This window comes from Macaca nemestrina, chromosome 16, assembly GCF_043159975.1.
Source record: "Macaca nemestrina isolate mMacNem1 chromosome 16, mMacNem.hap1, whole genome shotgun sequence".
Taxonomy (NCBI): Eukaryota; Metazoa; Chordata; class Mammalia; order Primates; family Cercopithecidae; genus Macaca; species Macaca nemestrina.
In genome coordinates, this window is record NC_092140.1 from 80687533 (window position 1) to 80713812 (window position 26280).

At 40.3% G+C, this 26280-nt stretch overlaps 1 protein-coding gene across 10 annotated transcripts in view; it reads right to left on the reverse strand.

Annotated features, from left to right (window-relative positions):
• The window catches only part of LOC105490672 (leucine rich repeat containing 63), a 77848-nt gene that overhangs the window by 46193 nt on the left and 5375 nt on the right, over window positions 1–26280 (reverse strand). For 3 of the 10 annotated variants that reach the window (XM_071081344.1, XM_071081343.1, XM_011756533.2), the window contains exons 1-4: window positions 20397–20691; window positions 19543–19783; window positions 5119–5796; window positions 4574–4642 (exon numbers count right to left, since the gene is read on the reverse strand). In XM_071081344.1, coding sequence (XP_070937445.1) covers window positions 4574–4642; window positions 5119–5796; window positions 19543–19627 — 832 coding nt within the window. In that variant the 5' untranslated portion in view covers window positions 19628–19783; window positions 20397–20691. Of the gene's footprint in view, window positions 1–4573; window positions 4643–5118; window positions 5797–19542; window positions 19784–20396; window positions 20830–26280 lie in introns of those variants that run through there. The other 7 variants (XM_011756536.2, XM_011756534.2, XM_071081341.1 and 4 more) reach the window with 7 other exon arrangements.

Genomic DNA, 26280 nt, shown 5'->3' on the forward strand with positions numbered 1-26280 from the left:
GAGGCTGAGGCAGAAGAATGGCATGAACCCAGGAGGCCAAGCTTACAGTGAGCCGAGATCGCGCCACTGCACTCCAGCCTGGGTGACACAGCAAAGCTCTGTCTCAAAATAAATAAATAAATAAATAAGTGTGTGGCAGGCCAGGTGCGGTGGCTCACATCTATAATCCCAGGACTTTGGGAGGCCAAGGAGGATCACTAGAGGTCAGAAGTTTGAGACCAATCTGGTCAACATGGTGAAACCCTGTCTCTATGAAAAATACAAAAACTAGCTATGCCTGCAATCCCAGTTACTCAGGAGGCTGAGACAGGAGAATCACTTGAACCTGGAAGGCAGAGGTTGTAGTGAGCTGAGATTGTGCCACTGCACTCTGGCCTGGGCAACAGAGTAAGACTCTGTCTTTAAAAAAAAAAAAAAATTGTGTGGGACCTCTCCTTCACTCTCTCTTGCTTCTGCTTTTGCAATGTGATATACCTGCTCTTGTTTTGCCTTCTGCCATGAGTAAAACCCACTGAAGCCTCCCCAAAAGCCAAGGGAATGCCATAACTTTGCTTGTATAGCCTTCAGAACTGTAAACCAATTACACCTCTTTTCTCTATACATTACTCAGTCTTGGGTTTTTCTTTGTAGTAATGCAAGAACAAACTAACACATAAAGTTGGTACTGAGGAGAAGGGCACTGCTATGAAGATACATAAAAATGTGGGAGCCACTTTGGAACCAGGTAACAGGCAGAGGTTGGAAGAGTTTCTAAGGCTCAGAAGAAGACAGGAAGATGAGGGAAAGTTTGGAACTTCTCAGAGACTGGGTAAACAGCGTGACCAAAATGCTGATATTTATATTGACAGTGAAGGCCAGGCTGCCAAGGTCTCAGATTGAAATGAGGAACTTATTTGGAACTGGAGCAAAAGTTACTCATGTTACGCTTTAGCAAAGAGCCTGGCTAAATTCTATTCATGCCCTAAAGATCTGTGGAAGTCTGAACTTCAGAGTGATGATTTGGTATCTGATAGAAGAAATTTCTAAGCAGCAAAGCATTCAGGATTTAGCCTGGCTGCTTGTAACAGCCTATGCCCAGATGTGGGAGCAAAGCAATGACAAAGTTGAAATTTATATTCAAAAGGGAAGCAGCTTGTAAAAGTTTGGAAAATTTGCAGCCTGGCCATATAGCATGGAAAGAAAAAGCTTTGGGAGAGGGATTCCAGCAGGCTATAGAGTAACCACTTGCTAGAGAGATCTGCATAACTAAAAAGGATCCAAGTAGGAATAGCCAAGAAAATGGGAACAAGGCCTCAAAGACATTTCAGAGACCACTGTGGCAGCCCCTCCCATCACAGACGCAGAGGACCAAGAGGACTGAATAGTTTCGGGGGCCAGGCCCAGGGCACCACTGCCCTGTGCCACCTGAGGGGGCTGCTCCTTGTGTCTTGGCCATTCTGACCCCAGCCTCAGCTCAAAGGACCCCAGATACTGCTTAGGCTGCTGCTTTGGAGAGTGCAAGCTGTAAGCCTTGGTGGCTTCCACATGGTGTTAGGCCTCAAAACCTGCAGAATGCAAGAGTGAAGGAGGTTTGGCAGCCTGCACCTACATTTCAGAGGATGTATAAGAAAGCCTGGGTGCTCAGGTAGAAGCCTGTCACAGCGGTGGAGCCTTCACTGAGAACCTCTATTAGGACAGGATGGGGGAAATGTGGGGTTGGAGCCCCCACACAAATACCCCACTGAGGCATTGCCTAGTGGAGCTGTGGGTGTGGGCAGCCACCCTCCAGACCCCAGAATGGTAGCACTGCATGCAGCTTAAATCGTGAGGCTGGAAAAGCCACAAGTACTCAACTCCAACCCATGAGAGCAGCCACAGGAGCTGTACCCTGCAAAGCCACATGGGTGGAGCTGGGAAAGGCCTTGGGAGTCCACCCCTTGCACCAGTGTGCCCTGGATGTGGAACATCCAGTGAAATATTATTTTAGAACTTTAAGATATAATGTCTGCCCAGCTGGGTTTCAGATCTGTATACTTTCTACATTTTCATTTTCTGTTATAGGAATTTCTAGAAAAAAGAAAAAAACTGGGATGAGTTTGGATACGTGTAAAAATTCATTTGAGGGTCTTATGACTTCAGTATAATCGTTCATCATTTAATGGATTGCAATTATCCATGAAAATGAATAGGGTCTGTAGCCCCTTTCTTTTTGCCAATTTCTCCCTTTTTGAATGGGAATGTTTACCCAATGCTGGTACCCCTCCCCCCATTGTATCTTGGAAGTAAATAACTTGTTTTAATTTTACAGGCTTGGAAATAAATAACTTGTTTTAATTTTACAGGCTTGGAAATAAATAACTTGTTTTAATTTTACAGGCTTCTAAGTAGAAGGGTGTGATGGTTAATACTGTCAATTTGATTGAAGGATGCAAAGTGTTGTTTCTGGGTATATCTGGGTGTTTCTCGTGTTGCCAGAAGAGATTAACATCTGAGTCAATGGACTAGGAAAGGAAGACCCGCTCTCAAGAAGACCCACCCACAATGTGGGTACCACTCCACATTGTGGGATGTGTGTACCACATTGGATGTATGTACCATCCAATCAGCTGTCAGCACAGCTAGAAAAAGCAGGCAGAAGGTCGAAGAAGCTGACTTGTTGAGTCTTCTGGCCTTCATCTTTCTCCCATGCTGGATGCTTCCTGCCCTAGAACATCAGACTTCAAGTTCTTTGGCTTTTAGGCTCTTGGACCTACACCAGTGGTTTGCCTGGGGCTCTCGGGCCTTTAGCCATAGACTGAAGGCTACACAGTCGGCTTCCCTACTTTTGAGGTTATGGGATTCAGACTGAGTCACTACTGGCTTCCTTACTCCTCAATTAGCAGAAGGTCTATTGTGGGACCTTACCTTGTGATGGTGTAAGTCAATTCTCGTTAATAAACTCCCTTTCATATATACATATATCCTATTAGTTCTGTCCCTCTAGAGAAACCAAACTAATACAAAGGGACATGCCTTGTCTAACATGACACTTTGTACTTTTGAATGAAGCTGAAATGAATTGAGACTTTTGGGGAACTATTGGCAGGGGACGATTGTATTTTGCAATGTGAGAAGAACATGATATTTGAGAGGCCAGAGGTGGAGTGATATAGTTTGGCTGTTGTCCCCTCTAAATCTCATATTGAAATGTAACTCCCAGTGTTGAACATGGGGCCTGGTGGGAGGTGTCTGGTTCATGGGAGTGGATCCCTCATGGCTTTGTGCTGCCCTTATGATAGTGAGTTCTTATAAGATCTGGCTGTTTTAAAGTGTGTGGCACCTGTACCTCACACCACTCTCTTGCTCCCACTCTCATCATGTGATGTTCAAGCTCCCACTTTGCTGTATACCATGAGTAAAAGCTCCCTGAGGCCCTAACCAGCGGCAGATACCAGCACCACACTTCTTGTATGGTCTGCAGAACTGTGAGCCAATTAAATCTCTTTTCCCTATAAATTATCCAGTCTCAGGTATTTCTTTATAGCAATGCAAGAATGGCCTAACACAGACTGAGTCTCACTATGTTACCCAGGTGGGCCTCAAACTCCTAGGCTAAAGTGATACTCCACCTCAGCCTCTCAAGAACTGAGACTACAGCTGCGCTCCACTGTGCCCAGCTTGTATGCAGATTTTTTGATTCACCTTCCTTCAATTCTTTCCTCGCCAAGATTTTCTCCTTCAAGTCCCAAGTATATTGGCTGCTCTGAAGTCTGACTGCTAGCTCCTCAATCCACTAAAACCACCACATTCTACTTGTAATCCATTCTCCCACACCGCAAACACCCTCAGGCAAAAGGCAAGGCAAAGGCAGAGCTTCCCTTCTTTCAGGAATTGTAACATCCACATTGGTTACTGTCCAGCTCTACCCAAGTCACACCCACATTTGTTACTGTGCAGTTCCTTCAATGGCGACTTTATATATTTTTGGCAGCGTTAATAGTCGACTTTGGTAAGGTTAGTCCAATACAAACTACTTAGTAATGGAAAAAACCTAGAAGTCACCAGGTTATTTAAAAATGTGTCCAATAATTCTAATACCAAATAATCCTGTGGATATGTTTCTACTCTTTATTGTTTCTGCTAGTTTTCATTCATTTTGTCTTTCTCTTTGTGTGCCTGGTAATTGTGAATTATTTACCACACACTATATTTGAGAGATTGTTTGTAGACATAATGTAAATCTAGGATGGTGTAATCTTTCTTCAAAGATATTTTTCATTTTCATTTGTTTCTTCTAAGTAACTAAGGTCAAAGCACTTATAACAGTGCCTGGCACATGGCAAATAGTTAATTCATATTTTTGTATGTCTGTTCACCCCACCCAGATTAAGAGTACATCAGCTTTTATATTCTCAACATCAATATGTTTGGTTCATAGTCAATATATTAAAAATAGCTGCTCCATAAATGACTTAGGGATCCGAAAATGAAGTAAGACATATGTGTGTTATGCATGTGTGACTCACACACATAAACACACAAAATCATTCATAATTTTTTAAAGATATAATCTTATATACAGTTTCTAAAAGAATTGCATAAATCTAGCATTTACCTTCAGGTGGTCTTGGTAGGATTTGCTTTGGGACACTTTCTACATTTTCATGTTCTGCTGCAAGAGTTTCTAGAAAAATGAAAAACAAATGGGATGACTTTGGATACATGTAAAAATTCATTTGAGGGTTTTATGACTTCAATATAATTGTTCATCATTTAATGAATTCCAATTATCCATGAAAATGTATTCATGAAGGCATCTATCAGCATTGGCATTCTACTTCTGGAGTTCATCTAGATCACCTTTTGAATGATTGTGTATTCTCACTGCTTCTGTATATTAGCTTTTCTGATCCTTTGAATTCCCTTGTTGGTTCCCATCATCACCATCAGAATGGAGTACCCAGTCTGGCCTTGGCAGATCTGCAAGGTCAGGACTTCTGTTACTGCCCTATGGCTCAAGTATTACATGTATAGATAAAAGGTGATTCCATCCTCCCACTCTGCAAACCCAAACGGGGAGGGGTACCATTAGCTTGCATGCCTTCTCTCCCCTTTGCTTTACTTGACTCTGTAATTACACCATGTTCAGATCATATTTACCTATCACAGACTGCCCGTGAGGTTTTCTTGGTAAAATTGGTGTTGGCAAGGAAACAAAACCTGGAAATTGAGTCACTTTTAGTGTCAACGTAGCAGTTGGTTTAAAATGTTCAGGCCACTGTCCTTCTGGTTTCACAGGTACAGTTGTAGGTAGAGGGCTTGGCACTCTTGCACGTAAATCTCTCGAGATGTGCTGATAAGTATCGCCTGGACTCTCCAGTAAAGGTTGATGCTCAGGGTGCACATTCTCAAGTTTGTGAGTGATAACTAAGCCAGGAGCACTTCCAGGTTTGGAAAACTTGGAAGAAAGAATTAAAATGTTTTCTAGCTTTTTTTCAGTATAAACATCTTTCATAGTTTTCAACTTTCTGGAACTTTCCATTTTGTTTCTTTGTTTCCCAAAAATTCGAGTAGAAGCTGAATGACAACGTGGAAAAAATATGGAACCAGTAGCAGTATCTGGAATCTGCTGATAGACATGCTTAGTAGGTTTTTGGGGTGATGAAATTGCAGTCACTCTTTCTTGTACACAATGACCAAAAAAGATATTTTGGATACTGATAGGTGTTAATGATTGACTTCTTAAAACATCAGGAAAATGAGTTTTATCCGTTTTAATGGAAGTGGTTTCATCTTCAGTGAATGTTACGTGTAGTGACCCAGTTTTACCAGTTTTGGCTAAACCAAAAGAAAAAAAGAAAAATTAAATTATATTTATCAATGTGTCACAGACAAAATATCTTAGCATTCACAACTTTTCTTTACCCACTCACCCCTTTCTCACCTTCTAAAAATGTTTCTGTATATACGTGCTCAGCTACCAGGATGTGTGTTGACATGACTGGTATAAAGTTTGAGTGAGCAACTGGAGAAGTGAAAAGGCTAAATCGTATTAGAGTTTTAAAGGGTAGAGAACTATCCTTGGAAGAACAGAATTGGTAGAGAGAAGGGAAGATATAAGCTCCAATAATAGACGAGATTTTTGAGAGTTTATCACTAAAACTCTGGCAATAGGGATGGATACAATTGATGAAGTTTTGCTATTTATCATACATCATCAGCTCTCCCTCATTTGAAATTTTCTTGACCAAAGATTTACATTTCTTTTAAATGCCACATGTCAGACCAATGTGTCTTTTGAAGATGGTAACAATCTGATAGTGGTTACAGGTGCCATAAGCTCATTTAGATTATAACAACAAGTATTCTTTTCTATCTCATGTCCAGAAAATGCACTGAGCTTGCATTCTTAGGCAGGAATCATATATGCCTTTTCTTTCCTATGCAACAGAATGTGAAATGACATTTTTCTGTTCCCTCAGCTGAGTGCAATAAATGATGAGGATCTGTACATTCAAATGAGGAGATAATAGATTGCCAAGGGGTGGCCAAAATAAGTCCTTCAGCACTTCACCCTTCACCCATCTGTTGTCTATATGGGACGGCTGGAGACTGATCTGAGTTTGGAGAGAGTATCTCCTCTGAACAGAGCTATTGGAGTTGTATGCATTTCCCTGATTTTTCCCTCCCCATTGAGGGTGTAGGAGGGATGATGTCCCCTATCTCAAACCAAGTGAGGGGGACTTTTTATAAATAAGAGGAATATATACCACAGGGAGAAAGTAACATCTCACTCTTCCCCTATCCACCTCCCCCACTGATACTTGCAGAACAGCAAAATGTATTGGTTTATCCATTGCTGTTTCCTGATCAGAGTAATATAAGGGAATCATTTTAACTACTTGACTTCTATCTCCTGACATTTCCGTGGGGTATAAGACTGATGCTGATTCTCACTTTAATTATTAACTTTTTAACAACATAACTCTTCCCCACACCTTGCCCCACTTATGGAGGAACCAAAAACTATAATATGAGTTGAAAAAGAGAGTAGGGCCAGGCACAGTAGTTCATGCCAGTAATCCCAGCACTTTGGTAGGCTGAGATAGTAAGATCACCTGAGGCCAGGAGTTCAAGATCAGCCTGGGCAACATAGCAATACTCCTATCTCTGCAAAAAAAAAAAAAGAAAAAAAAAAAAAATTAGTCAAGTGTGGCAGCATGCTCCTGTAGTCCCAGATACTTAGAAGGCTGAGGTGGGAGGGTACCACGAGCCCGGGAGACTGAGGCTACAGTGAGCCATGATTGCACCACTGCACTCCAGCTTGGGTGACGGAGCGAGACCTTGTCTAAAAGAAAAAAAAGAAAAGAAAAAGGAAAAATGAAAAGAATAGAAAAAGAGAGTAAAAAAATGGGGTGGAAGAACTGATCAGGCCCCTCCTTCCCTTGGCTTGTGTAAGAATTAGCAGGCCTAGGTTGAGCTGGGAGAAGGGACACAGTCTGATTATATACTATATGGAAGTACTAATTTAGATGAAACAAGTAATTTAATATCTGAAAATGAATAGAGCTAATTGACAAAACTGACTAGAAATGCTTTTAGAGAGATACATGTGCCACGTGAGTTTGAAGGACAGTAGTAAGAAAATAATGTTTGCTTCCCACTTAAGTGGAACTAATTGAAGGTAACCAATTCAATAAAATAGCTACACCAATGTATTTAAGTTCATTTTCTCTCTATTAAAACAAAACACATTAACACAGCAAACACTTCAATAGACTCCAGAACTCCTTCCAACTACCACCATCTCACCATATTTATCCTTCCCTTTAATGGCAAACTGAAGTAATTTATACTCATTAGTTTGATTTCCTCTCCCACTGGAAGAAGAGTCTCTGTACTCAGGCTCATACATAGAGAACAGGACATCTCCTCCTCCTCCACACACCCACTTCTGCTGCTGCTGCTGAAGGCTGGGGTAGGTGATCCAGAGACCGGCCTGACTGAGGTTCTAAGTAGTGACTACAACCTCACAGTGTAACATGGCCTGCATGCCTGGGATCTGGAGTGAAAGCAAGGTTCTTCCTCCCTGACACATGGCACTATAGCACTGCTGCTGCAGAGAGCAGAAGAACCTGAGAACAGCATGTCTGGAGCTGTGGGTGGTGACCCATAGCACAGCCACCACCAACATGAGCCCATACCATGCAGGACCCAGAGGGTCATTCCACCACCTCTACTGCCATGACCCATAGCACAATTGTTTCCCAGGACATGAGAATCTGTTCAGTGACCTAGCCCACTGTTGCCACTACCAGCAGCCATGCAAGCCACCTAAGGCCCAGGAACTGGCCCACCAGTAACCACCAACACAGGTGCCAGCATACACCACTCTGGGACACAAAGATAGGTAGAGTCAGCCTACCCTTGGGGCCTGTCCCCAGCACAACTTCACCACAGCCTTCACTAATAATTGCAGCCTAATCCTCTAAGGAAATCACAGAAAGCACTAATGCTATTTACAGCCAAAGAAATCATACAGAGACTACACTACTACATGCACCCAGAATCAAAGTCAAAGTGCCTTACCCAGCCAACACCACAGATACATCTTCAGAAAAAAAGTCCTACCCTATGGAAGTGAATTAAAAATAGGAAGATGCAACTGTTACACCAGATACACAGATATCAACATAAAGACACAGAAAACATCAAAATACAATGAAATATGTATTATTTCCCTTTAATATGAAATATGAATTATTGTTTTCCAAAGGAAACAATATTTCCAAAGGAAATTGTTTTCCTTTGGAAAACAATAATTCTCCAGCAATAGATCTTAATCAAAAAGAAGTTGCTGAAATCCCAGAAAAATAATTCAAAATTTCAATTTTAAAGAAGCTCAGTTAGATACAAGAGAATTCTGGAAAATACAAAGAATTGAGAAGAATAATTCAGGACATGAATGAGAAATCTACCAAAGAGAGAGATAGATATTTTTAAGAAAGACCCAAATAGAAATTCTGGAGCTGAAGAATTAATTGAAGAAAATATAAAATATATTTGAAAGCTCCAATAATAGACTAGATCAGGCAGAAGAAAGAATCTCAGAACTTGACGACACATCTTTTGAAATAATCCAGTCAGACAAAAATAAAGAAAAAGAACCTAAAAGAATCCACAAAGACTTTGTGACATTTGGGACAACATAATGTGATCAAATATTCAAATTATTGGCATCCCAGGGGCAAAGAGACAAAGGAAGGACTATAAAACCTATATAATTAAATAATAGAAGAAAACTTCCCAAGTCTAGCAAGAATTGTAGATGTTCACATTCAGATATAGGAACTTCAGCAATCCCTAGGCAAACACTGCAAAAATGTCTTCCCCATGGCACATTATAGTGAGACTGCCTGAAGTCAAAGATAAAAAGCATACCCTTTAAAAAGCAAGAGAAAAGCATCTAGTCACCAATAAAGAAACCCCATCAGACTAACTAACAGTGGATTTCTGTGGGATATTTTTTCGTTTTTGTTGTTGTTGTTGTTGTTGTTGTTGTTTTGTTTTTGTTTTTGAGACAAGGTCTTGCTCTGTCGCCCAGGCTGGAATGCAGTGGCACAATCTCGGCTCACTGCAACCTCAGCCTCCCCATATTCAAGCGATTCTCCTGCCTCAGCCTCCTGAGTAGCTGGGATTACAGACCCACACCACCATGCCCAGCTAATTTCTGTATTTTTTTTTAGTAGAGACGGGGTTTCACCATGTTGGCCTGGCTGGTCTCAAACTCCTGACCTTGTGATCCACCCACCTCAGCCTCCCAAAGTTCTGGGATTACAGGCGTGAGCCACTGTACCTGGTCTTAACAGTGGATTTCTTAGCAGAAACTTTACAGGCTAGAAGAGAATGAGGTGATATATTCAAAGTACTGAAATTTAAAAAAACAAAAAACAAAAAAAACCTGTCAGCCAAGAAGAGTCTATCCAGCAAAATTATCCTTCATAGATGGAGGAAAAATAAAGTCTTTCCCAGAAAAGCAAATGCTGAGGGAATTTGCTACAACCAAGAGAGACCCTATGAGAAATGCTCAATGGAACAGAATACAGAACCCTGAAATAAAGTCACATACTTACAGCCAACTGATCTTTAGCAACACTGACAAGAACAATGGGGAAAGGACACCCTCTTTAATAAATAGTGTTAGGAAAATTGGACAGCCATATTCAAAAGAATGAAACTGGATCCCTATCTCTTACCATATACAACATATAACTCAAAATGGATTACAGAGTTAAACTGAAGACCCAGAACTATAAAATTACTACAAGAAAACCTAGGTAAAACCCTCCTGGACACTGGTTTAGGAAAATAATTTATGACTAAGACCTTGTTGAGTGGGAGAAAATATTTGCAAATTATCCATACAACAAGGGACTAATATCTAGAATATACAAGGACCTCAAACAACTCAACGGAAAAAAAAAATCCCCTTAGGCATGACATGAATAGACATTTCTGAAAAGAAGACATACAAATGGCCAACACTTATATTTTAAAATGCTCAACATCACTAATGATTAGAGAAATACAAATTAAACCATAACGAGATATTATCTTACCCTAGTTAGAATGGCTGTTATTAAAAAGATAAAAAATAACAGATGTTAGTGAGGATGCAGAGAAAAAGAAACCCTGAAGGTATGTGTTCTCATCAGCTGTTCACTATACACCTGACAACCTTCCACTCTGAGTACAATATCAGCCTGGCCATTCCATGTTGCTCTAGGGGTCTGCTTTGGCAACTCCCAACAAATAAACTATATTGAAAACATCCAAGGCCTGAGATGGGTTCTGGAAATCTTCAGTCCTCCACAATCATTCACACCAATGTCCCTTTCTTTCTTCCAATAGACCCCAACTCCCCAGCAGCAATGGGTTAACCTCTGCTGACTCAGAACCAAGTCTTGAACTTGAAGACAAAATTTGAACTTTGATCAATATGGCACTTGAGAGACAGCAAAATATCACAGTCCCATATACTTATGAACCCCTCTCTTCAAACCCAATGTCATGAAAACAAAACAGGAAAATAAAAATTTAAAAAAGGTTTTCCCCTGATCATCACTGCCATCGTCCTAGTCTTCAGAGTTAATTTCCCATTGGTTTTCTGATATTGGCATACCATGTTTTCACTGAATTATCAGAATCGGTATTAATTCAGATTTCTTAGTTTGGCATATAAAAATCTAAGTGAACAGGAACTACTTTACTCCACCTTTTTTGAGACGACTCGTTACTTTCCAATATGAAGCCTTAGTTACTGCAATTATTTCTGACAACCGAAAAGGCCTAATTGCTCATATACGACTTCATTTCACATGTCTATCACGCTATGTGGAATATCTTATCAACCAGTTCAAATCATTTTTTACTTTCAAAGTCTACCTTAAACCCTGTGCAATCCATCCTTCTTTGATAATACAACACATATTTATCATTCTCATCAATTCATTCAATGAATATTTAACACCTACCATGTGTCAGCTGTACACATAGTGCTGGGGGTACAATGATACAACACAAACCTTACTACCAACAGATATCTCACAATTTAGTATAGAAACTAGGCAGGTAAACAGTTATAATAAGTGGTTCGTAGGGGTAAATATGGAATACTATGGGAGAAAGGAAAAAGGCAGTCTTATTGGGTAGAGAAGCGATGCTTAAAGAACTTTTCCCAACATGTAGGGTGAGCCAAAGCAGGGTGTGGTGTTGCCTCACCTGGGAAGCACAAGGGGTCCGGGAACTCCCTACCCTAGTCAAGGGAAGTCAGAAGGGACTGTGACGTGAGGAACGGTGCACTGCAACCCAGATACTACGCTTTTCCCATCATCTTCACAATCCCTAGACCAGGAGATGCCCTCAGGTGCCTATGCCACCAGGGCCCTGGGTTTCAAGCACAAAACTGAGTAGCCATTTGGGCAGACATCGAGCTAGCTGCAGAAGTTTTTTTTTTTTTTCATAATCCAGTGGTGCCTGGAATGCCAGTGAGACAGAACAGTTCACTCCCCTGGAAAGGGGCCTGAAGCCAGGGACCAAGTGGTCTAGTTCAGTGAACCCAACCCCCACAGAGCCGGGCAAGCTAAAATCCACTGGCTTGAAATTCTCACTGCCAGCACAGCAGTCTGAAGTCAACCTGGGACACTTAAGCTTGGTGGGGGGAGGGGCATCTGTCATTACTGAGGCTTAAGCAGGCAGTTCCCCCCGCCAACCCCCGCACAGCGTATACAAAGCCACCAGGAAGTTCAAACTGGGTGGAGCCCACTGCAGCTCAGCAAAACTGCTGTAGCCAGACTTCCTCTCTAGATTTGTCCTCTCTGGGCAGCCTTTTCTGAAAGAAAGGCAGCAGCCCCAGTCAGGGCCTTATGGAGAAAACTCCTATCTCCCTGGGACACAGCACCTGGGGAAAGGGGCAGCTGTAGGTCCAGCTTCAGCCAACTTAAAAGTTCCTGCCTGCCAGGTCTAAAGAGAGCAGCAAAGCTCCCAGCACAGTGCTTGAGCTCTGCTAAGGGGGACAGACTGCTTCCTCAAGTGGGTCCCTGACCCCCATGCCTCATGACTGGGAGACACCTCCCAGCAGGGGTTGACAGACACCTCACACAGGAGAGATCCGGCTGGCATCTGGTGGGTGCCCCTCTGGAACAAAGTTTCCAGTGGAAGGAGCAGGCAGCAATCTTTGCTCTTCTGCAGCCTCCACTGGTGATACCCAGGCAAACAGTGTCTGGAGTGGCCCTCCAGCAAACTCCAGCAGACCTGCAGCAGAGGGGCCAGACTGATGGAAGGAAAAAATAACAAACAGAAAGGAATAGCATCAACATCAACAAAAAGGATGTCCACACAGAAACCCCATCCGAAAGTGACCAGCATCAAAGACCAAAGGTAGATAAATCCACGAAGATGAGGAAGAACAGCACAAAAGGGCTGAAAATTCCAAAAACCAGAATGCCTCTTCTCCTCCAAAGGATCACAACTTCATGCCAGCAAGGGAACAAAACTGGATGGAGAATGAGTTTGATGAACTGACAGAAGTAGGCTTCAGAAGGTGGATAATAATAAACTCCTCTGAGCTAAAGGAACATGATCTAACCCAATGCAAGGAAACTAAGAACTTTGAAAAAAGGTTAGACGAATTGCTAACCAGAATAACCAGTTTAGAGAAGAACATAAATGGAGTGATGGAGCTGAAAATCACAGCACAAGAACTTCGTGAAGCATATATAGTATCAAAAGCCAAATCGATCAAGCAGAAGAAAGGATATCAGAGATTGAAGATCAACTTAATGAAATCAAGCGTGAAGACATGATTAGAGAAAAAAGAACAAAAAGGAATGAACAAAGCCTCCAAGAAATATGGGATTATGTGAAAAGACCAAACCTACATTTGATTGGTATACTGAAAGAGACAAGGAGGATGGAACCAAGTTGGAAAACACTCTTCAGGATATTATCCAGGAGAACTTCCCCAATCTAGCAAGACAGGCCAACATTCAAATTCAGGAAAGACAGAGAACATAACAAAGATACTTCTCAAGAAGAGCAATCCCAAGACCCATAATTGTCAGACTCACCAAGGTTGAAATGAAGGAAAAAATGTTAAGGGCAGCCAGAGAGAAAGGTCAGGTTACCCACAAAGGGAAGCCCATCAGACTAACAGTGGATCTCTCTGCAGAAACACTACAGGCCAGAATAGACTGGGGGCCAGTATTCGACATTCTTAAAGAAAAGAATTTTCAACCCAGAATTTCATATCCAGCCAAACTAAGCTTCATAAGCGAAGGAGAAATGAAATCCATTACAGACAAGCAAATACTGAGGGATTTTTGTCACCACCAGGCCTGCCTTACAAGAGCTCCTGAAGGAAACACCAAATATGGAAAGTAAAAACTGGTACCAGCCACTGCAAAAACATACCAAATTGTAAAGACCATCAACACTATGAAGAAACTGCATCAACTAAAGGGCAAAATAACCAGCTAGCTTCATAATAACAGGATCAAATTCACATATAATGATATTAACCTTAAATGTAAATGGGCTAAATGCCCCAATTAAAAGAGACAGACTGGCAAACTGGATAAAGAGTCAAGACCCATCAGTGTGCTGTATTTAGGAGACCCATCTCACATGCAAAGACACACATAGGCTCAAAATAAAGGGATGGAGGAATATTTACCAAGCAAATGGAAAGCAAAAAAAAAAAAAAAGAAAATAGCAGGGGTTGTAATCCTAGTCTCTGATAAAACAGACTTTAAACCAACAAAGATCAAAAGAGACAAAGAAGGGCATTACATAATGGGTAAAGGGACCAGTGCAACAAGAAGAGCTAACTATCCTAAATATACCCAATATAGGAGCACCCAGATTCATAAAGCAAGTTCTCAGAGACCTTCAAAAAGACTTAGACTCCCACACAATAATAATGGGAGACTTTAACACCCCACTGTCAATATTAGACAGATCAACAAGACAGAAAATTAACAAGGATATTCAGGGCTTGAACTCAGCTCTGGACCAAGCAGACCTAATAGATGTCTACAGAACTCTCCACCCCAAATCAACAGAATATACATTCTTCTCAGCACCACATCGCACTTATTCTAAAATTGACCAGATAATTGGAAGTAAAACACTCCTCAGAAAGTGCAAAAGAACGGAAATCATAACAAACAGTCTCTCAGGCCACACTGCAATCAAATTAGAATCAGGATTAAGAAACTCACTCAAAACTGCACAACTACATGGAAACCAAACAACCTGCTGCTGAATGACTACTGGGTAAATAATGAAATTAAGGCAGAAATAAATAAGTCCTTTGAAACCAATAAAAACGAAGACACAACGTACCCAAATCTCTGGGACACAGCTAAAGCAGTGTGTAGAGGGAAATTTACAGCACTGTGCCCACAGGAGAAAGTGGGAAAGATGTAAAATTAACACCCTAACATCACAATTGAAAGAACTAGAGAAGCAAGAGCAAACAAATTCAAAAGCTAGCAGAAGACAAGAAATAACTAAGATCAGAGCAGAACTGAAGGAGTCAGAGACATGAAAAACCCTTCAAAAAATCAATGAATCCAGGAGCTGAGTTTTTTTAAAAGATTAACAAAATAGATAGACTACTAGCCAGACTAATAAAGAAGAAAAGAGAGAAGAATCAAAGAGACAGAATAAAAACACTGATCCCACACAAATACAAACTACCATCAGAGAATACTATAAACACCTCTACGTAAATAAACTAGAAAATCTAGAAGAAATGGATAAATTCCTGGACACATACACCCTCCCGAGATGAAACCAGGAAGAAGTCAAGTCCCTGAATAGACCAGTAACAAGTTCTGAAATTGAGGCAGTAATTAATAGCCTACCAACCAAAGAAAGCCCAGGACCAGACAGATTCACACCCGAATTCTACCAGAGGTACAAAGAGGAGCTGGTATGATTCCTTCTGAAACTATTCCAAACAACAGAAAAAGAGGGACTCTTCCCTAACTCATTTTATAAGGCTAGCATCATCCTGATACCAAAACCTGGCAGAGACACAACAAAAAAAGGAAAATGTTAGGCCAATATCCCTGATGAAGATCAGTGTGAAAATCCTTAATAAAACAGTGGTGAACCGAATCCAGCAGCACATCAATAAGCTTATCCACCACGATCAAGTTGGCTTCATCCTTGGGATGCAAGGCTGGTTCAACATATGTAAATCAATAAACATAATCCATCACATAAACAGAACCAATGACAAAAACCACATAATTATCTCAATAGATGCAGAAAAGGCCTTTGATAAATTTCAACATCCTTTCATGCTAAAAACTCTCAATAAACTAGGTATTGATGGAATATATCTCAAAATAATAAGAGCTACTTATGACAAACCCACAGCCAATATCATACTGAATGGGCAAAAGCTGGAAGCATTCCGTTTGAAAGCCGGCACAAAACAGAGATGCCTTCTCTCACCACTCCTGTTCAACCTGATATTGGAAGTTCTGGCCAGCACAATCAGGCAAGAGAAGGCAATAAAGGGTATTCAAATAGGAAAAGAGGAAGTCAAATTGTCTCTTTTTGCAGATGACATGATTGTAGTTTTAGAAAATCCCATCGTCTCAGCCCAAAGTCTCCTTAAGCTGATAAGCAACTTCAGCAAAGTCTCAGGATACAAAACCAATAAGCAAAAATCATAGGCATTCATATACACCAATAACAGACAAACAGAGAGCCAAATCATGAGTGAACTCCCATTTACAACTGCTACAAAGAGAATAAAATACCTAGGAATCCAACTTACAAGGGATATTAAGGACCTCTTCAAAGAGAATTACAAACCAGTGCTCAAGGAAATAAGAGAGGACACAACCAAATGGAAAAACGTACCATGCTCATGGATAGGAAGAATCAACATCATGAAAATGGCCATATTGCCCAAAGTAATGTATAGATTCAGTGCTATCCTCATCAAGCTACCACTGACTGTCTTCCCAGAATTAGAAAAAACTACTTTAAATTTCATATGGAACCAAAAAAGAGCCCATATAGCCAAGACAATCCTAAGCAAAAAGAATGAAGCTGGAGGCATCACCCTATCTGACTTCAAACTATACTACAAGGCTACAATAATCAAAACAGCATGTTACTGTTACCAAAACAGACATATAGACCAATGGAGCAGAACAGAGACCTCAGAAATAATGCCACACATCTACAACCACCTGATCTTTGGCAAACCTGACAAAAACAAGCAATCGGGAAAGGATCTCCTATTCAGTAAATGGTGCTGGGAAAACTGGCTAGCCATACACCAAAAACTGAAACTGGACCCCTTCCTTGCACCTTATACAAAAATTAACTCAAGATGGATTAAAGACTTCAATGTAAGACCTAAAACCATAAAAACCTTAGAAGAAAACCTAGGCAATACCATTCAGGACACAGGCATGGGCAAAGACTTCATGACAAAAATGCCAAAAGCAGTGGCAACAAAAGCCAAAATTGACAAATGGGATCTAGTTAAACTAAAGAGCTTCTGCACTGCAAAAGAAACTATCATCAGAGTGAACAGGCAGCCTACAGAATGAGAGAAAATTTTTGCTATATACCCATCTGAAAAAGGTCTAATATCCAGAATTTACAAGGAACTTAAACATATTTATGAGAAAAAAACAAACAACCCCATCAAAAAGTGGGTGAAGGATATGAACAGACACTTCTTAAAAGAAGACATTTATGTGGCCAATAAACATATGGAAAAAAGCTTAACATCACTAATCATCTGAGAAATGCAAATCAAAACCACAACAACATACCATCTCACGCCAGTCAGAATGGTGATTATTAAAATGTCAGGAAACAATAGAGGCTGGCAAGACTGTGGAGAAATAGGAACACTTTTACACGGTTGGTGGGAACGTAAATTAGTTCGACCACTGTGGAAGACAGTATAAGGATTCCTCAAGGATCTAGATCCAGAAATACCATTTGACCCAGCAATCCCATTACTGGGTATATTCCCAAAGGAATATAAATCATTCTACTGTAAAGACACATGCACATGTATGTTTATTGCAGCACTGTTCACAATAGCAAAAACATGGAACCAACCCAAATGCCTGTCAATGACAGACTGGATAAAGAAAATGTGGTACATATACATCATGGAATACTATGCAGTCATAAAAAAGAATGAGATCGTGTACTTTGCAGGGACATGGATGAAACTGAAAGCCATCATCCTCAGCAAACTAACACAGGAACAGAAAACCAAACACCGTGTGTTCTTACTCATAAGTGGGAGTTGAACATTGAGAACACAGGGACACAGAGAGGTGAACAACACACACCAGGGCCTGTTAGGGGGTGGAGAGTGAGGGGAGAAAACTTAGAGGATGGGTAAATAGGTACAGCAAACCACCATGGCATACATATACCTATGTAACAAACCTGCACGTTCTGCACATGTATCCTGTTTTTTTTTTTTGTTTTTTTTTTTTAGAATAAATAAAAAAAAAAAATTCAAGCACTTACTATGTGCAAAGCCCTTTGTCAAGAGCCTTTGGAGCAAGAGAGCTCTGCTTTCCCCACCAAATAAGGAACCATCCAGCCCAAAATGTCCATAGTGCCAAGGTTGTGAAATTCTGTACCAGAAGATAAACTTTAAACAAAAGATGAATAGAGAAACTACAAGATAACTGGTAATCTTGAGCTGTAAATCTGCATACTGTATTATTACAGAGCAGATTGTAAATGCAGAACATTCTAGAAATGTAGAAATGATGATGTAGAAATCATGTAACAAAAGTTGGGAGAGAAAGTAAGAGAGGAAATTGTGGCAGTATTACAGGTAAGTTGAGTTACATATTGTTAACAGTCATAGGTCAAAAGATGATAATTTAACATTATAAATCAAGTTATAGACTAGGTATATTTGAACAGTATAAATGTTGACACTAAAACTGCAATCAACTAAAATCAGATGGAAGAGGAGACTAAGAAGGGGAAAATGAGAAAATATGCTAATTGTATTGCTTATAATAAGGAGGGAATAGAAACCATACACAGAAATAGAGGATTAAGTATTATATAAAGTTATAGTTATAAAAGTGGCTCATATTTACTTTATAGCACTTATCACAGGGCAATTTTACATTCACTTACATGATTGATTGTTTACAATCACTATCCCAGTGGGTAACTACTGAAGGGAACTGGTAAGGTCTGTTTTTGCTCACTAAATATATTCAGTCCTCGTTATTTGTGGTAGTTCTGTTCTGCAAACAATGAATTACTCATTACTCAACCATTTCTCCTAGGAGAAATATGGGGCTAGGTTCCTACAAACCTCTGGTTTCAACATTTTCATCAACTGACCAACATGTAATTTTGTTTTATATTTGTTTCTATTTAAAGACACTTTAATAAATATATACAGTTGATTTGTTAACATTGAACTCAGGGCCAACAACACTACTCATGCCTGAAGGAAGCTTATCTAACACATATCTTGTTCTCTGTAAGGCCCATCACAGCCTTCTTGTGCTCAGGAACACTAGACAGTACTTCAGCACTATGCTTGGGGCCCACAGTGAAATCACTAACTAAAAGCACAAAACATTCAAGAAACATAGCGCTAAACAGACAGGGAACACAGTACCTGTTTACAACATGAGAGCTGAAACAAGAAGGCAGAGGTAGCTTTGTTCCACCTCAGCTGGGGCATGGGTGTTGAGTGACTCAAATTTTTCAGTGCTCTGCACACATCCACGCACGACTCAGAAAGCCCTATGAGTACCAATTCTGGTGTTAGAAGTAAATTTTATCGATGAGGTAAACTTGAACCTACTAAGTCCACCAATAAGTATCAATAAATGCATCTGTAGGCTTGAATTGGATGCTTTCATCTGACAACAAACATTTGTTAAGTTATTAGTGAGTGTATTTATTGCGATTCTGAGCTGTGCAAGTCAAGGAATTTCTATGAAAGATACATAAATGTTAATACACATATCTGATTAATACACATACCTGTACGGGTTTTTATCTCATGTAAAGACAGCTTAGTGAATTTTGGAGGTAAGGGTCTTCGAAGAAGTAGTGGGGGCTTTCGCATTTTAATGAATAGTAAGTGCTGTTTTTCATAATCCTTGGTGTAAGTGAGAATTGAAAAGGTTTTGAATATGTTTGAATTGTTGAGAAATAAGAATTTAGATTACATCTTAATGAAAATCATTCTGTTGCAATATTCTACTGAATCCAAGCAGAATTCCTTTATGAAAAAAAAAGAGGGTAAGAAAATAATTCTTTAAAACTTCTATTAATAGAAAGAATCCAGTTAAAATGTAGGGTTATAAGTAAACATATAATTTTAAAAATATGTGTATTATTACTACCCAGGATCCTTCTACAATTTTCCATGCTAGTACAAAGTTCAATTTGCCAATGCTGTTTCAACTAGTAAATACTAATTTTTCAGAATAGTCGAAATGACATTTTTTTCTCTCCCTCCAAAATGTTATCACTATAAATGTAGAAAGAATTTGGTCAGAAATGTGTAGACGATCTCTTCATTAGATAAGCCTCTGAAGACCCACCATATCTAACCATTCACAAACAAATTGTCTTCTTTCTGTAATGGCTTGTTTTTCAACCACTATGCTTGGGCCAAAACCATTCAATCCTAAAATAAGATAGGTTTCACTATAATGAGGTTTCCCAGGGCTGCTGGATCCCAACTCATGCTATTTAGAAATGATGCCAGAAGATGCACCCCCAAAATGTGCTTTTAGTTTGCAGGGCAACATCAAAAGTGCCTGGCACGGCACTACTCCATTGATAGCCTAGAAGGGAACACCCTGGAACTGCACAAATGGGCCGTTTACCGCCAAAAGATAACTGCACACAAGCGCTCAAGGTGTACTCCCTGGTCATATATTCCACTCGATGCTGGAAATCTCCCTTCCGTAGTACCCAAAGAGGTGCACGGAAGTGCTGGACTCCCACACTACCCTTTAGGATAATCAGCCGCTTCCCAAACCAACTGGCTTTTCGTCTCCTATCTCCTATTCCTCGGAATCTAGGCAGCGAGGTAAAGGTCCAGCGAGGTGGCGGGTCTTCCTGCAGGAGGCTGTTCCCGAAGAAGCACCACGGATCCCCACCCTCTAGGAGGCCAAGGAGACACACCCTAGCAACCGGGATCCGCTAAGCCAGCCCAGCCACTTGACGCGCAGGCGCAGGCGCGGGGGCGGGAGCGGCGGGGCGGGCCCCGGGAGGGGAGGGGCCCGCCCAGCCCAGTGCGCGGCGCGCTCGAAGTCCTCTCGCCTTACTCAGCCGCCCTGGGGGGCTGCAGGGGAGGCTGCGGGCCGTGGGGGCCGGAGGAGAAGCCGGCTCCACGTGCAGCTGCTGTACGGAACGCCGTGGTGACAATTGTTATTACTATTCTTATGCTTAATGGCAATAACCACTATTATTTATTATTTACTTCTCTCTATTGCAGGATGCTTTACTTGGGTGTCTAGAATATGGGCTGGCATTCTTTAACGCTGCACTTTTGCGCAGCCGGGTCCCGGGGCTAATTTTGCAGTGCTCTCGAAAAGCGGGCATTCGGTTTTCTTTCTCTTCCTTTCATGCAACCTGTTTTGTCTTTCTGATCCTTTAAAGTTCCTGGCTGAGGCTGGATTGTGTAGAAATAAGGGCATTAGGGATCCAAGCGGGCTGTAAAAGAAACCCATTTCTCACTGTCATCGTCCTCTGTTCCGGTTATCATATTGTGAAGTGTCGCCTCTGTCATGGTGTTGATGAACCTGTGTGTGCAGTGATCGATACATCGTGTGTGTCTGCAAAAATGTGCGTGTTTCTCTGGAGATGTGAGGGGGAAAGAGCGCTAGAAAGAACTTATCTGATAGATGTGGAAATCCGAACTCAGAAAGTAAACTAGGTAGAGCTTCCTTCCAGGTTTGGTTTTTTTCAAAGTACAAGTGCAGGAACTTTATAACAGAAGTTGGAAAATGAGAGACTTCTGTATAGATCTTTCTAGCTTTGGGGATCTTTCAAGATTCACACCATAACCATGTCTTCCTTTTTCTCCTAAGTAGCAAATGCATTTTAAAACAATGAAAAAAATAGAAAAGTTTAAACAAAAAAGTAATCAGACTCTGGAAAATATTATGCAACTCGTTTTCCTTTATAGTGCTAGTGTACTGTTTCTTTTCATCGTAAGATTACTGTGTCCCAATTATACTGCTGCCCCAGACTATGAATTTATTTCCACTTTGGCTGTATCTGCACCATAGATTCATTAGTTTCTCAGAAACACAAAGCTGAAAACAAAAGGCAGCTCTGATGGCTAAGATTAGTCTCAAGTAATATATATCGGGCATATTTTGTAAATGTGAAAAAATGTTTATATTTTTAAGCATAAAAAATGGCATAAATTGAGTCAGGTACCTATGCTCTTCAAGATCATTGGAACCAGGAGAACTACGGGAATTGAGTTTTACTGACTGACGTTTGGCCTTTAAAATGTATGCTTTGTTTTGCATAGTCGAAAGCAAGCCTTCTGAATGCTTTTTTAAAAAAATGCTTTGTCACACGTGGAATCCGCAGGCATCCAGGTTTCATTCCTTGTAGATCTCTTCCAGCAAGTATCAGACTAAAACCTCGGGCGGTTTAATATGTAATCTTCTCAGGTGTGAACATTTTGTTTTCTATTTCTACCACTTAGTACCAAACATTTAGGCAAATGAGATAGTTATGAAAATTAAATCCATGGCTTAGTATGTTTTATATGTATATATGTTATTCTAACACATCTGACCCGCTTTGTCTATAGAAATGATGTATCGGTGTAGGATGGGTTTAGACAGGACAAATGAAATTCAATTTAGATTATTTTATAGTTCTTATATTTTTGAAAATATTATCCCCTCTATTTTATTTCTTCTTTTGTAAAATAATGTGTTTTTGAAATAATGAATAGCTCCCTTTTTGATTTTAAGGGTCTGCTTTTTCTGATGTACGCACAGTCAGCCTATTTATTTGTTCCATCCCCTTTGCAATTTGGCAGAACCTTATGAAGAAGCTTCCCAAACTGAACCACAGTGCTTTCACTCTATTAGCAAATTGTACTAAAGATGCCAGTGTAATGATGAGTGCCAAGGTTATAGACATCCTGCATTTTTTAAATGTTGCTAAAATGAGATAAAAGCCTTATGCAAAAGCAACCGCAGGCACCCCGCAGGTAGTGCTATCGATTTCCCTAATAAGTGGGAAATGCTTGGGGAACCTTAGATTTGCTGTTGGTTCTGTTGAAATGATGTAAAAAGTGTTGCTAGACATCTTCTTTATTTTCCATAGACCTGTCTCTTATTTATCTATTTACCTTTGAAATAGGACAGAGGTTTACTAAACAGTTTGGCCATTATAGTTTTAACCTAATATTTTACCTTATGGAAATAATGGAGTAATTTGTGTTTTTATGTTCATATTAGTTTTTTTAAGTACTGTTAAAGAATGAATAGTTATTTTTGAGCACATATTTGTTCAACTACTGAGTCTCCAGTGTAACACAGGGCACTAAAATGCTTTTGAGAAAGAGATGTTTTATTGGTCTGAATTTACCTGTTTATATTAATTATATGTACGGGGAAATGTCTTCTTCACCAGTCACAGTGGCTTAAATGTACCCACTTATTTCATGTGTTTTCATGCTGTTGCCTAGAGAATCATTTTATATTTTCTCAAATGTTAATAAAGATATTTTGAAGAAGCTGCTACTTTTTTTATCCCCATATTTCACTGTAAAGACAAACACTCCGTTTTTAATTATTTTAGCCAATTATTTCTTTTTGTCTTTCAAGGTGATAGTTATTTCCTTTGTTTGAACCGGAGATCCTGGGATTCCTTTACAAAAATTACTAATAAGGAAATGTCATGCAACCTTTATCATGGAATTAAAAAAAAAATCCAAACACAAGGAAAGGACAATGTCTGTCTGTTTTCAAAAGTGCCTTTATGAATTTAGTCATTCATTCCAGAATCATTTATTGGAAACCTACTATGCATAAGTTACTTCACTAGGTGCTAAACTTTTAACTTTATTAAAACAACTTACAATGATTAATTTGAGGCTTTATAATTTAGACATCAAAATGAAATTTTAAATCATTTCCGAAGACTACACTTATCTGTATTATAACTACTTGAGGGTTTTTTTTTTTTTTTTTTTAACAATTTTTTATTATATTGCTTTGGTAGAATAGTGTTGTTTATTCACACTCCTCTGATTCTCAGAAACATTTCTGAGTGTTTTTTTTTTAGCTGCAGCCATCATTTTAGACTGTCTGCAACCAGCTAATATTAGATGTTTGTGTATATTGTATGATTGTGTCCTTCACCAAAAAAAGCTAAATAATATTTGTTTCCTTAATATTGGGCACTTAAGCATGAGCAATGTCCATTACTATGTGGAAGGCACTGTTTTAAATGTTGATTTTGTTTTAGCTTCACAATTATTCCATTAATTGAGGGTGCTGGCATCTGCATTAAATTTCAAGCACAGGAAGTACAGCACAGCTCTACCCAGCTGGGTTCACATTTGGCCGCAGCTTGTCAGCTCTGGGCCCTTGGACCAGCTACTTAACCTAAGCCCCAGGGGTTTCCTCATTTGTAAAACTGGGTTAAAATGGTACTTACCAAAGGGTCTTGTGAGGAGTTAAAGAGATAATCTGTGTCAGGAGCTTAGTTCTGTGCCAGTCACAGAGTCAGTGCTCCGTGGATGTTGTTAGAAAATTAAAATAAAACAGCCCAGTTTTCCGGTCTCCGCAGCCCTGCTTTATGTGATGATAGTCTATGTTAATTGAAATATTGGAGGCCTGTACATCCTGGGCATTTATCCACAACATTTATCCACAACATTTCACATTTAACTTTCTTAATGTCTCCAAATGTTGGCAACTCTAGTTTGCAGTTCTCGGACTGTGGCACAAATGCTGTGCTCTAGGCGGTGTCCTACATTCTGTCACAGGTCTTTATACTCCTCTGGGTGGCGCAGGAGCTGTGGGAGAGCTAGTGCCTGAGGGAGTCCTGGTACAGTGATGTAAGGAGGCCTTGACTCTCCCCCACGTGAGTTGGGTCTGCGAGCTGCCGTCACCATTGATTGAGCTGGGCTGAATTGATGATGAATTTCAACTGGTAACCCAAGGAAGAAAGCCTCTTTGTTCTCAGCATCTTCCAGGCCACTTGGTGTGCCTAACAAAGGTGAAAAAGGGCTGCAATGTGAAGCTCCTTGGAATGGCTAGAGGGAAAGGTGTTAAATGCACATGATCTTTCTTAGGTTTTTTTCCTAATGTGCACACCGGACTTTGATAGATGAGTCTGAGTCCCTGTACTGGCTGGGATTTAGTCCTAAACTTAGGAGGAATGTGTACCATATCAACAGAGTGTCTGAGCTGCATGCTCTCTATTCAACCCTCAGCAAACACCTGTAGCAATTAGAACCGCAGGTGAGAAAAATGCTTTGTATGACTTATTCTTCATTCTAATGTCAACATATGACCTTAAACAGTAGATCTGATTTGCTTTTCAAACCTAGCATTCTGCTTATGCCTACTGCCCTATGGAGTATTTGTTTTATTAATAAGTGTATGAGGCTGAAAATTGTGTATGGGAGTAAGGGCAGGACATGTAAGAGTTCATTGTATTCTGTGGGTTGAGTGTTGGTAAAGAACTTGTATTTCTTATACCAGAACTAGACAACTAGAAGTGTAACTCACATTTCAGTATCACATAGTTTAGTATGCTGTTGACAGTTATGCTACATTTCTGACAATTGCAATCTCCACTTTATAATATGTTGCCAAATTTATAATATGTTGCCCAATTTATAATATGATGGCAAATTTTATCAGGGTAGAATTAAAGTTTCAGGACATTGCTTCTCTCTTCGCCCTGCCCCAGGTAGCAGAAAATGTCTTCATTTCTTTTGCCAGGTTTTCCAGGTGAGGTAATACCCAACCAAGGAAAAGAATATAGTGTCCAGCTCTATTCAGAAGCCATGGGGAAGGCAGTTTGCGGGGCTTTATTCTTCTCCCCACTGCAATTCCAAGAAAGCAACTATGCTTGTATGAGTTTGACATACTAGGCCCTGCTGTTTGAAGAAAAGTTCCTATGGCTACAAGAGATTGCATGCAAACCACCAAATCAGATGGCTTTAGGTGTTTTCACCCTTGAGACAGTCTGTGTTCCTGCTTCTCATTGGATGGTACCTTGCCCTGGAAAGGTTTCTCATGGAAAACTTGCGTGGCCATTGCTGGGGTACCTTCCTTGTGCCCAGGAGCTACACACACACCGTCAATTCCCAAGCCATCTGAGTTAGGCTCAGTAGCAGCTCTGGGTCACCACTGCTCTCAATGGGAGCAAAGGAAGCCAGAACGTTCCTTTCTTCCCAACTCCCTACTCTCTCCCAAACTCAGAACGTTAGAAGGGATTGCTTCCAGAGGATTTGTGACTTGGTGTATCACTTTCCCCAAGTGTTCCTACTTAGGAAAAGAAAAAGCAAAGTGCCTCACCCTGTACACTCACTGACTGAGGACATTGGCAGTACATAGTTGTTAGACACTTGATGTCCCCAGTGAAGGTAAAAAGAAGACGGCACTAATGGGGTCAATGATGATAGCAGCTTTCTGAAAGGAGTTAAAGTGAGAGACCACAGGGGTTGAAAGTGGAACCATGAGTATAACAAATCCGGTTTGGCACCATTTGCTTAAT